Source organism: Botryllus schlosseri, chromosome 3 (assembly GCF_051294905.1).
Source record: "Botryllus schlosseri isolate E-star chromosome 3, Bs_hap1, whole genome shotgun sequence".
In the NCBI taxonomy this organism is placed as follows: domain Eukaryota; kingdom Metazoa; phylum Chordata; class Ascidiacea; order Stolidobranchia; family Styelidae; genus Botryllus; species Botryllus schlosseri.
The window spans coordinates 34,287,645-34,299,757 of record NC_137238.1 but is presented as its reverse complement, the minus strand read 5'-3'; the positions used below and the strand labels follow the sequence as shown (position 1 = coordinate 34,299,757).

The window sequence follows — 12,113 nt, the reverse complement described above, 5'->3', positions numbered from 1 at the left end:
GGGACTGAAAATGCTACAGCAGAACTGTATAGTGCAAAACGAGGCAAGCTTGGTGTACAGATATTGGGTGAAGTTGAGTATTTTCGAGTTGTCAAACTCTGCATGTGGAACTTGTTGGTACATTTGGCTCCGTTGGTTTGGTACTATTTGTTATTCAGTTCGGCTATAGTTCGTCTGAGTAATATTGCTATCGCTTCCAAACACCACAAGTTGCGATAAAAGAAAAGGATAGGGCGGGGCCGAAACGCCCTGGAGAATATAGTCTTCAAATCAGACATCAGACTACTTTATCTGGTCGAATTCTGTTGCATTTCTCTGCGACATTTCAGAATTGTCCATTCCAAAACGACTGGTTTCGCATGCAGTGCTGTGTAAGAGGTTGTGAGATTATCGCTTCTCGATATAAATCATTTTATCTAAAGAGAGGGACCTACTCACGAGAAATGATATATTGATTAGTAGCGATACGGACAAATAAAGGGAATGAATCCTCATTCCTCGCATACTCGCGTATAAGTGAGCACTGAGCAGCGGTGTCACGTACTATGGATACATGGGTGTAAATTAATTGTATTTAACATATTTTCCACCATAGCGTAGGATGCATATCAAGCCGTAAGTGTAGGGTTATTTATGGTTAGGGTGCAAATAAGGTTATTGACGATATTTCCGCCGTCAGCGTATGGGGCAATGGGGCATTGATCAAGCCCTAGGTATAAAATAGGTGTAGGCCTATTTATCAGATTTTCGCCAAAGCCTACGGTGCAAATCAGACCATCCGCACTTTCTGTTACCAAATTATGCTTTTACACCCATTCCAATGAGCAAGAATGAGTGAAACACACCAATCCTTATGCATATATATGTCTGCGTTGTAGTGCGCTATGTATACGTGTGTCTCTTGCCATTTCTTGGGGCGGTGCACACAAAAATAACAATCCACCCCTGGGATGTATATTCGTAAGAATTTGGCGAATGAAACTTATATTGAAATGGGCTTGAAAGCAAAATCTGGCGACAGATTGCAACCTATACAGTAAAATGCTAAGTTTGAAAGGTACAGATCACCAATCAACACAAGTTGATACACGAGCCGTTGTAGCTTTGCGGATTTATGACAGGACCGCTTCATCTTCGCTGTGCCGTGTCAAACGCGTCAGACTACCTCTTCATGTTTAGTATATACTATATCCGTTAATGTCACTGAGGCCCGCGGGCCTCGTATTAATAAATCACTGAAATCTTACAGTCCTTATCGTTTTACAAGTAACAGAATAGGACATAGGCGGAATAGGTATCACTTCATATATCTAGATCGGAGAGTTGGGCGAGTGGCCATGCTGCGCGGGGCAGTTGTGTTCTTCCTATTTTTACAGCTGTCAAACGGTGAGATACTCTACTTTGTGAAATTATTAAGACTATGACAACTTTTACTATATATCTACAGAAAGTGTTTTGAAAATTGAAATTTCGTTTTCCATATGTACAAAGGCTATATTTCCACACAATTTTCGTAGCTCTATCATAAACGCAGCAGTTAAAGATTTTAACGCGTTGTAGCTACTGTAGAAATGGCGGCTACGGACAAATTTATTAATTCGGTTGACTTACAGGTCAAATTTGCAACACCAGCCCTTGTGAAAACGGTGAATGTATTGAAGAAACGGACTCCAAAAGAGGATACAAATGCACCTGCCCGAAAGGATGGGCTGGACTTCATTGTAATTTGCGTAAGTTCGAATGCTAAAATCAAGAATTCGGATGCTCACCTAAATACAGCACACAATTACAGATAGAATGCATTTGATTCAGCCTAGTCTAACACACTAGCAAGCAATCATAATGTATCGTTGCAGCTCAACCCGAAGTGATTTGCGGGGAGAAGACCATCGAAATCTTTATCGACGACAGGATTGTGACGGAACAAGGGCTTCAGTCTGACGCGCGGTTCGTCCATTTTCTCAACTCCGCCAGTTGCTACGCCACCAAGCGGTCCGGCTCTTACTATCTGAAAGTGGACGCGCCTTTCAAAGACTGTGACGTGCAGACGCAGGTATACAGACCAGGCCTGCAAAACTAGATAATTGTACTTCTAAAATTGGACTTACAAGGGCGAAACACCTGCAATTTAATTCTAATCTAATTCGTGAAATCTTTCGATGCTCCAATTTCAATTCTAATCTAACTACACCACTGGTTTTCCTTTTCGGTTGTATTTTAATTCGGAATTTACTTCAATTTCCAAGTTTGTACGAAATCGGTAATTCTAAATTTAATCTAATTTGTCTAAATTTAATCTAATTTGTCGAAATGTAATCTCTAATCTAAATGTCTAATCTGGAAAGACTGAAAACTTTCAAGTTGTTGTTATCATCACCATATCTTCCAAATCTCAGTAGACGTTTAGCTTACTGAAACAATGCAATCCGTCGCCATAAGATTAAGTTCCGGCGGCCTGATACCTGAGGTCCGGTTTCTGTTATTTGATCGTGCTATCTTATTTCCTCTAGCAGAAAATGATAAATAGCTTACGCTAAATGGCTATCTTACTGACAACGAACGTAATAGTTCCACGCGCGTGGGGTCAAAAATTGCTGTTGATACTCAACGGCGTAAATATCTCCTCATTTACAAGTAGGGGTATAGCGGTTTACAAGATATTTCATAACTAGGGCAAGTTTTTGTTGCACTAAAATCGCGAGAAAGTTGCATTTCATTTTAACAAAAGTTGCAGCAAAAAGTTGCATTTTTAATTTTTGTTCAATTATTAGGGTATGAGATACTCAAAAGGTTCCATCGTAAAGCCTAGTTCCTGCAGAGCTGTCAAATTTGTTACTTTACTGCCATTCAACGCACGGTCTGGCGAAACCGCCCAAAAATTACATTTTTTCCGGTACATAACAAGAAAATTTCGCAATGCTGGAATAATTTTTCCCCAAAAGCCAAACAGCATAACTACTATAACCCCCTCCCCCTTAAAACAAGTCAAATAACACACCCCAAACCCCCTAGGTCTGCAAACTTGACCCAAGGCATTACAGAAAGACTCACTCTCGGTGACTTTAACAAAAAAAAAATAGCCTGAAAACGGTGACTCAGTGAAAATGTGAGTTTCTGCGGTCTCGCCTGGGCGTTCGTGAATTGGGAAACTATTTAAAATTTAAATGACAGAATTATGAAAGTGAACTATGTACATACTGTTCGGGCACGGTCGTGCTTGGCAGGGGTAGTTGAGCTTCTTACTTGCATGCCATTGTGGCATAGATAACAGTGAGATGCAGCTAACTCATATAGCTCTTTGTTTTGCAAATCAAAGATAATAGAACCATACTAGAAATAGTATATATAGCATGTTTTTAAATCACTCCTTTACATTTTAACGCAATACTTGATAAAAGTTGCAGTAAAAACTGGCATGAAAAGTAGAGAAAAGTTGCAGAAGTTGCACTATAAAATCCCTCCAAACAGCTTAAAACATCATAGCACATAGATTCTGAGTATCTAGGAAGCTGTCGGAAGCTGTCAAAAAAGTTGCAAAAGTTGCAAAAACTTGCCCTAGTCATAACTCATAGCTACTTCAAGTGGAAAAGTAGGAAGTAGGAGCTATGTAAGAAAAGCATACTTGAGCACTCCGAAAAAGTAGGGGCCCTTTGTTTCTGACCATCTCTGAATTCTTATCATTTTTTATCATAAACTAATCCCTGCAAATATATGGTAGGGAAATTCAAAATCCTTCGACATGATAGGCCCGGGGCCTACGATATTCGAATCGTAGGCCCCGATGGGCCCTAATTACAAACCTTTTTGAGATTTGTACACCAAGCTACACGCGAGAGTCATGTATACGCAATCCTAGAAGTTACAATATTGTATATTGTAATCTTATTTTTAGCACGACGGGGATGACTACGTGTTTTCTCAACAAATCGTATGGAATAAAGTACTTGAAACTGTGGAACGGCCATTGATATTGCTGGACTTCAAATGCACATACGAAGACAAATACTCGGTATCTACGGGAGATATCACCCCATTCTCGCCGTGAGTTTTGTATAGATTGTACTCACAAAACAAATAGAACTGGAAACAACCCAAGAAATAATTAATTGAGCATCCTTTAGTATTTGTTACGGCACGGTAATCGATGAAAACTGGAGCAAATGTCCGCACATTGCAAAAGTTATATTGTGAACCCAATAAACCGCCACCAATACCACAATAGCCTGCATTAAGTGACTGCATGTAGGGTCACTGCAGCATCGTCTGATGTGGACAAGTATCCTTCTCCTGTGAAGTATATACCCATTGTAGGCAATGTCTTCTAGTTCATTAAACATCGTGCTATAAATAGACTAGTAACCAGTGCAATTAAGTGCTCGTGTGACTTATATCTACAGCTAAAATCAATGATTTAAATACATTCGTGACCTTGAAGCAGCATCTGGTCTTGTCTAGTCTTGGTGTGATAACACTACAGCATACAGATGTATTATAATCATGTGATCATTAAAGAAATAACTTCTACATTTTTGAGTTCTCACTTCCGTTCTGCCGCTAAGGCGTACTGTTCATGATACGAATATAGTTCTGGAGTGATAGAGAGAAGAGAGAGAAGGGGTATTCGTTTTCGACTGCACCATTGAGAAGCTTTTGACGACGGAGATGCGATACGACCGTAAGGTTACCTAGTCTGCACCCCCGTTTTTTCTCCCCCATGCTACCCGTGGATGCTGAGTGCCTACAGCAGGATTAGGATAGCTGCTGATACCAGTTTTCGAATCTTTGGTCTGACCCGGCCGGGGATGGAACCCACGACTTACTAATCAAGAAGACGGTCGCATTCGAATCTCAAGCCCGAAACATGATTTGGAATTAAAAATAATGAATTCTCTCATCTCTGCTGTGTTGAGATTTACATTTGCGTTGCGCATATAACAAACATATAAAATTTCCGTGCACGATATAGCGATATATATCTCACAAAATCAAACATTTGCAGGAAGGTTGAGCTCAAGACCAGCTACGGCACGTTCCACGTGGGCATGGCGTTGTACAGAAGTCGTAACTTCGCAGCTAGCAGTCGATACGGCGCCAGGCCGGTTTTTTCATCGGATGACGATGTATGCGTGTGTAAGTACAGTTCGATACTTACAGCGCTACTGTTCTGGTTGACCAACTACTAGAGGTATAATCAGTAATAAACAACTTCAAATTTATCTGAGTACTCAAGTAGGTTTTGCCTTCGCGCACTACTTTCTTAAGTGGATATATGATTCTGGATAACCTCTACTTCCACATTTTGGGAAAATTTTATTGATTTATACACTTTAAATTATTTAAAGTAGAAAACAAATTTTAAGATGTTCTGAAAATAGCTACTTCTAGTTGTAATAGAGCCGAAATTACTCTTACTTCTTTTTAAGTAGTATATGTGAAGCTGGCTACTTGAACAATCTCTGTCAGCCACAGCAAGAGGTGGTTCAAGTATAGTCACTACCCAAGTAAAATTAATTGTAGCGATTTCCAAGTAAAATAGTAAGTGTTCTTGCCCTAGTTTTGCCTAACAAAATCAAAACTGAAGAGCTTCTTGGAGGCACAGAACTTCAATACACAATTCAATAGTATATTCATATTGAAATGAACCCGAATATTTTCGGCTGACACTCGTCAGTACATTGAACGCTCTTTTATTCAAAATTCCATGCTGCTTGAGTCATATTTTGTGATACGATTGTTGATATACAATGTTCTCTCCAATGCTCTACTATAAGTCGCTGACGATAACCCCTGACGAGTGTCCGCTGAATATATGCGGGTTCATTTCAATATAAGTATACTATTTAAAGTAAAAACTGTCAAGCAGACGTAATCAGTATTCGAGCACTACGAAAAAGTACAAGCAATTCGTTATTGACCGCCTCTGACTACACTACTAGAGAACACCGTATGTTGTTTTATGTGAGGTTAATAGTGCTGAACTGCTATACTCTTATGCACCAGTCCAGTTCTAACTTGACCATCCAGTAGATTATATTAATCGAGTCACTAATACGAATTCAATAACAGGTTGAATAGTGCATGGGCTAAATAAGGAGACCCGTACTGTAATATACACATCATTCTGTATGCCTACACACCGTCTGTATTTACACCCGTGTATGTTACAGCGACGGAGCTGAAAAACGTGAAACCACGTGATCTAGTACTGACCAATCGCGAGTGTTGGGCTTCCACCAATAGCGACGGGACCGGAGACAGCCACGGCCTCGTGGCATCGAAGTGAGTCGTAATCTCGAAGGGAATTTTACCTAAAGATACTCAGAGCAGGGTGGGGCAGCTGGAAAGTCCTCAACTTATCTAGATTAGATAGGAATTTGAATTATAACTATACACAGTATTGTTTCCAAATTAGAATAGCATTAGAATCATAGCTAAGGTACATGGTATTTTCCAAATTAGAATTATAGCTTTACAGTGTTTTTTTTTAATTAGATTAGAATTAGAATTGTGGTTTCACATTTTCGTCATATTAGATGAGAAATATAATTAGTATTATATGATTGTAGCTGCACAGTATTGTTTTCAAATTAGATATTAGAATTATAGAATTAGAGTTCGCAAAAACCTGGAAATTGAATTAAATTCCGAATTAGGAGGAAATACAACAAATCTTAAGTCCAATTCATACGAACTCAGAGTTCATTCTTGTAAACACCAGATTGGCAATTGTCTGTATGCCATGCATGACTTGTTTCGCACTGTACAGAACTCCTGTTGCAGTTCCAAGCAAACCGTAAATTAGACTAGAATTTAATTTAGAGCATAGAAACATTTCCAAAGATTAGATTATAAAATATAGGGATGGTGTGAACGCGAGGTTCACGTTCGCGTTCTGTGTGTGAGCCTCATATATTTTGAGGTTCATGTTCACAAACGAACCTTGCAAGGTTCTGCACTGTGAACCTTTATCATATATTACAATTTTTACTTCATTATAACGTCTTTGATTGAACTTTATTGCATTATCACCGCGAGCCACTCTATCCATGGCGCTGGCAGCATAAAAAAGCAACTCTAAACGAGCAAGCACCTTGACAATCTCAAAAATTCCACTTGCTCTGTTACAAAAGTTTGCTCGAAATATCCAGGTTTCCGTTTGTCTGATGTAAAAAATCTAATTGGTGCACGGGTTCAATCTTGACTTCATGTGTTTATTGTATCGTAAGAACAAAATCCGTGCGATTGGGGTGTTGGTTACTGCTGTATAACTTGTTAATGGGGTAATATCGGCAGCGAGTATTGAAACCCGCCGTTCTACACTCTGCTCAATATCAACATTGCAATACTCAGACGCCGAATACATTGTATAGTCTGACCTAGACCGTTACCGCGTAAGCCTATATTCCTTGCAAATCTTTGTCGAATTATAGGCAAAATACGGAAGATGTTGATTTTATGGGATTAATATATCATTTGATTGCCCCGGTTAATAGATTTTGGCGACGTTTAAAACGTCAATATATCCTTCAGCATAGTGGCATTACATGGCCCGAGTCGTCGCTAGGTATCGTGTACAATAATATAGGCTATCACCTCACTGAAATGTATGGTTGGAATTAGCAATATGACGCCACGTGACGTCATGAGGCTCACGTTCACGTTCTCGTTCACACAGAAACTTTCAAAAAGGTTCGCGTTCACACGAACCTGAACCTTTCAGAGGTTTACACCATCCCTAATAAAATAATCAAATTGCCTGCATTTCGCTTAGTTAGACAAATATTGCTATCTATCTGTCCAAGTCTGACTCAAACTATAATACGTCCTCATTTCTCCAGATGCGAGAATGACCCGACCACTCAAATGCTGAGCAACGGACAGGGCGACGCTGCCAGATTTTGCTTCAAAGTATTCCGTTGGAAAGATACGATGAACGAGCTCTACATGCATTGCGTGGTCAGCGTGTGCAACGCTACGGCCGGAGAGGAGTACTGTAAATGCGAAACCAACAGGACGAGACGGTATGATAGTTAACGCATGGGCATAGTCAAAGTAACTGCTGGGTTGTAATGACCGGAGTCGTGGCTCGACACGTGTCTCAATTTTTCTTTGACTCGGCTTGACTTGAGTTACTTTGTGTATTGAATCGACCAAGTTTTTTTGTTTGTTTTTATTTAACAATTTTTGGCGCTTGTCGCCGATACGATACTTAACCAACTGGGCCACTCGCTTCCCTAGTCGGCCGAGCCACATGACTCGAATCGATCATTCTATATGATTTGATTCAAATCTCCTTCATCAGTACCGATACTTGAAAAATAGGATCCGAAACTGTATATTACATCACCTGTCTGAATAATGATGTTAAGAGTGAGGAAATTAGGATATACGCGAGACATTCAATATATACATAAGTTTCAGAAAAGTGAGTTGATGCTGATTTGAGCTCGATAATGAACAATGAACTTGGACTAGGACTCGAGTCCCATCCAGACATGTAACCGATTGCGACTACGATTGTCTGAAAATCCTGTAATCATTGTAATCGATTACGATTACTTATCACGATTATACCCCACGTCTGGTCCCAACACTACGACTTGGACTCGGATTTGACTCGGTGGTAAAGTCAGAACTACAGAAGTAAGACTGACTCGTGTCTTGGTTACAACCCCGGTAGCCGGCGTTGCAACTCAAGTGCTACAACTGCTCAAAAAGTTTCAGAACTGGCAGCGGTGGGATTCGAACCCACGCCATCGAAATGACTGGTGCCTTAAACCAGCGCCTTAGACCACTCGGCCACGCTACCCTGCGTAGACTCGGTCGAGAGGTCGCAGTCGAACTCGTAGATGATATAACGTAGAAGTATACTATACTCAAATAAGCAGTTTCGAAAGGTGCACTTGGTGGAGAGGTCGCATACTTTTTGCAGTCTTCAATGTCCACTAAAGTACATGTAGAAGTTTTGATTCCAAGATGGTTAGTAAAATGGGCATAGTTGTGCTTCAACTGTTAAGTAGAGGGCGAAGTTACATGAATCATATCCTCTCCACTAGGTAGTGCAAGTAACCATAGCATACCTGAGTAGGCTACTGAGAAAAAAGTAGGCGTACTTCGTTACTCCTCTTACCTCTTGTTTTACCTATACACTGAATATATTATATCATCTAAGAATAGGAATAGGACGTTTTGATATTATATTTTGTACTTGATGTTTTTGCGGCATATACACCGGCTCATGTATCCTGGCAACTCGTGATATAGGCCTACTTAGGCCTGATCTGCGCGTATGCTGGCCATGAGTGCATGAACTGTATATGCCGCTGGACAAGGAAGGTACAGGAATAGCATTCTAAGGTTTTCTAAGTCTTTCACCATATATATATATCCACTGAATTTCATTCACTGTAGCTATATACGTTGACAGGTTCGTCCGCTCGGTGACTGAAAATTCGACCGAAGCCGTCTTGACATATGGACCTATCTTCTTAAAACCGAAGTCCAGGGACTACGAACTACCAAGCGGGGACGCAGATCTCAATAACAGAATGTACGGAAACCCGAAAAGTGTAAAACCGCACAAAAAGGGTGAGATGATCTTGGTCTCGCATCTAAATTAGACTCCTTGTAATATCTTTATCACCTCAAACCCGACTTCGACAACAACATACCTCTAGCTCTTTCTGGTTCTCTCTAGTTTTCTCTAATAGGGTTACCATATTTTGTAAATCTGAAAAGAGCATACTTTTTTAAAATTTTCGGACTGACGATACTGAAGTAGAATCCTGAAGAAATGGCAAATTTTTCCCGACTTCATGGTCGGTTGATTAAAAAAGGTCACCTTTCCGGCTCAAGTGCCAAATTACTGACTTTCTATGACATTTTCCGTTGGTTGACTAATTAAAGGTCATTTTTCTGGCTCAAGTCCCGAAAAAACCTTCGATCCGCTACTTGGCCGCTGATTCCCTACATCGCAGTCCAATTTACACGTACATTTAAGCAAAATTATCAAAAAAGAGCACGTATGGTAACCCTATCTCTAGTTCTCTCTAGTTCTCCTATTTCTCTCTCGATATCTCTAGTTCTCTCTAGTCTGGGTGACAGCGTGATGATGAAGCGTCCGGCTTCTTGATCGGTAGGTCGTGGGTTCGATCCCCGGCCGGGTCAGCCCAAAGACCTGACTTGTAACACTGGTATCCATGACTTCCCCGCTTGGCGCTCATACATTACTCGGATGGCATGAAAGGGTGCGGTGCAAGACTTGGAAAGCCGTACACGGCATTATCTGCACCTTCCTTGTCCATCGGCATATAGCCTATACATCATGCTGCACTCTATCATCGCTATTAGTATGCTCTTAATTATACCTGGGAGGATAGCGCCAAATGTAATTAGCGTTACAATAGTTATTGATGAATGTCGGTAGTCCAATTCTAATCTGATTTGTGAATGGTTTCTAAGCTTCAAGTTTATTTCTAATTTCTGATTTTCGTGAACTTGATTTTTGTAGCATTTCTTTCTGGTTCGTAATTTAATTCAATTTTCAAGTTTTTGAGAATTCATTAATTTTAATTGTAATCTAATTTGGATAAAATGTGTAAATATGATATTATTTCTATATGCCTAACAGGGATAACTAGTTCTAGATATCTCTGATGCCTAATTCTATTCTGTAGCTTTAGGGACCCCATGCATAGTATCTACATCGTTAGAGTCCGATTTAAATTGAGTCCACCTGTATATTGCCCAGATCTAAACTCGAGAACAGCTCTGCTCGTTTCCGTGGGAGTCATTATCATGGTATCTCTCGTGCTGCTGGGAGTAGCCGTGGCAGCGTACGTGCATTGCAGAAGGAGGTCTGACGACGCAAAAGAAACGCTGCGTAACGAAGGAGAACATGTTGTGATACCGGATCCGGTTACTGTGGAATCGATGGTGGACGAATAGATATTGTGCCTAGTCCCTGTGAAATGTGTTTGGTTTTAATTCCTTTTCGATGTCAGTCGGAACAGATAATGGCGGTATTGGTGTCAAGCTATGGGCAATATGAATTGAAAAGACTATAGACATCATCACCGCTTTAATTCAGTTATCAAAGCTATTCAATTTTCCAATCATGTTATATTGCAGGGGTATCAGATCAAAATCTCAACTAATAGGCATACGCATGATGACATGATCAAATATTGAGTGCTATTGACTGATATGAAATGTTGAACTTTGCGGAATGAGGCCTATTGATTCGGATAATTGCGGGTACGCCTGATTCGTGTGTAGACTTATTTTGCAATTCTCTTTGCTGTTGATTTCAAATAATAAATATATTAAATTATATATATGTTGGGTGCTCGATGGGGCTTTGTAATACTTAGGTGGACACTGGACAACGTTTCAAATCTACCCGTCATATCAACGTAGATGTAGTGCCAGACAGTGTATCCAAGACAACCAACGCATACATAATTGATCTGAGATCTATACAGTTGGGATTTGTCCTCTTTTCTCCCCGAAAAGTGAATGGTACTCCGAGGACGCCGAAACATGCTGAATTGCCGTCTTTTTTACACATTTAGTATTAGTTGCCTATTCTTTCAACAATTCTGTTAGACGATACGCTGTATTCATTTCCAGAAAATCACTGTATCCCTGAAACATGCTGAATTGCTGGTTTCAAAGAGGTTTGCCAATAAATTTCATTACTATAGCTCTACTTCTCGATTGTTATTGCAAACATTATTCGAAGTTCTCTCTAACATCCGAGCCTATTTACATGCGGAAATCTGGCGCAAGTTCGAACTTGACAGGCATGTTGGTTGGATCGGTTCCGAGCATCTTGGCGGTTGTATATAATTTAAATTAAGCGATAATTCGTTAATGTTAAAAATGATCATTCTTGATTGACAAACGTTAAGGGAACCGCAAATCAACCACGGACGATTTTTTGTTTCGTGGTTGTGTTCGCAACCATTTTTCTATGCCTATAGTTTTTGTAACTCGTCACTGCATCTACCAAGGAAACGTAAAGCATCATCCAACTCAAACGTAACAACTCTACTTTCGTTTTCCTTGGCGGCAAAATAGATCCTCTTTTTGGGTGCTGAAAACATGATATG

The 12,113-nt window shown here is 40.1% G+C and overlaps 1 protein-coding gene and 1 non-coding gene across 2 annotated transcripts; one reads left to right on the top strand and one right to left on the bottom strand.

Moving 5' to 3' along the window:
* Nucleotides 1-1,228: 1,228 nt before the first annotated feature.
* On the top strand, nt 1,229-11,336 carry LOC145436387 (zona pellucida-like domain-containing protein 1). The gene is made up of 9 exons (XM_080313731.1): nt 1,229-1,386; nt 1,614-1,730; nt 1,857-2,053; nt 3,893-4,041; nt 5,000-5,130; nt 6,168-6,279; nt 7,839-8,021; nt 9,428-9,588; nt 10,751-11,336. The coding sequence occupies exons 1-9, from the start codon at nt 1,338-1,340 to the stop codon at nt 10,945-10,947; spliced, it is 1,296 nt and encodes a 431-aa protein (XP_080169857.1). The 5' UTR covers nt 1,229-1,337; the 3' UTR covers nt 10,948-11,336.
* On the bottom strand, nt 8,728-8,809 carry Trnal-aag (transfer RNA leucine (anticodon AAG)). Its single transcript has one exon. It is a non-coding gene; the product is annotated as a tRNA-Leu (tRNA).
* Nucleotides 11,337-12,113: the final 777 nt, after the last annotated feature.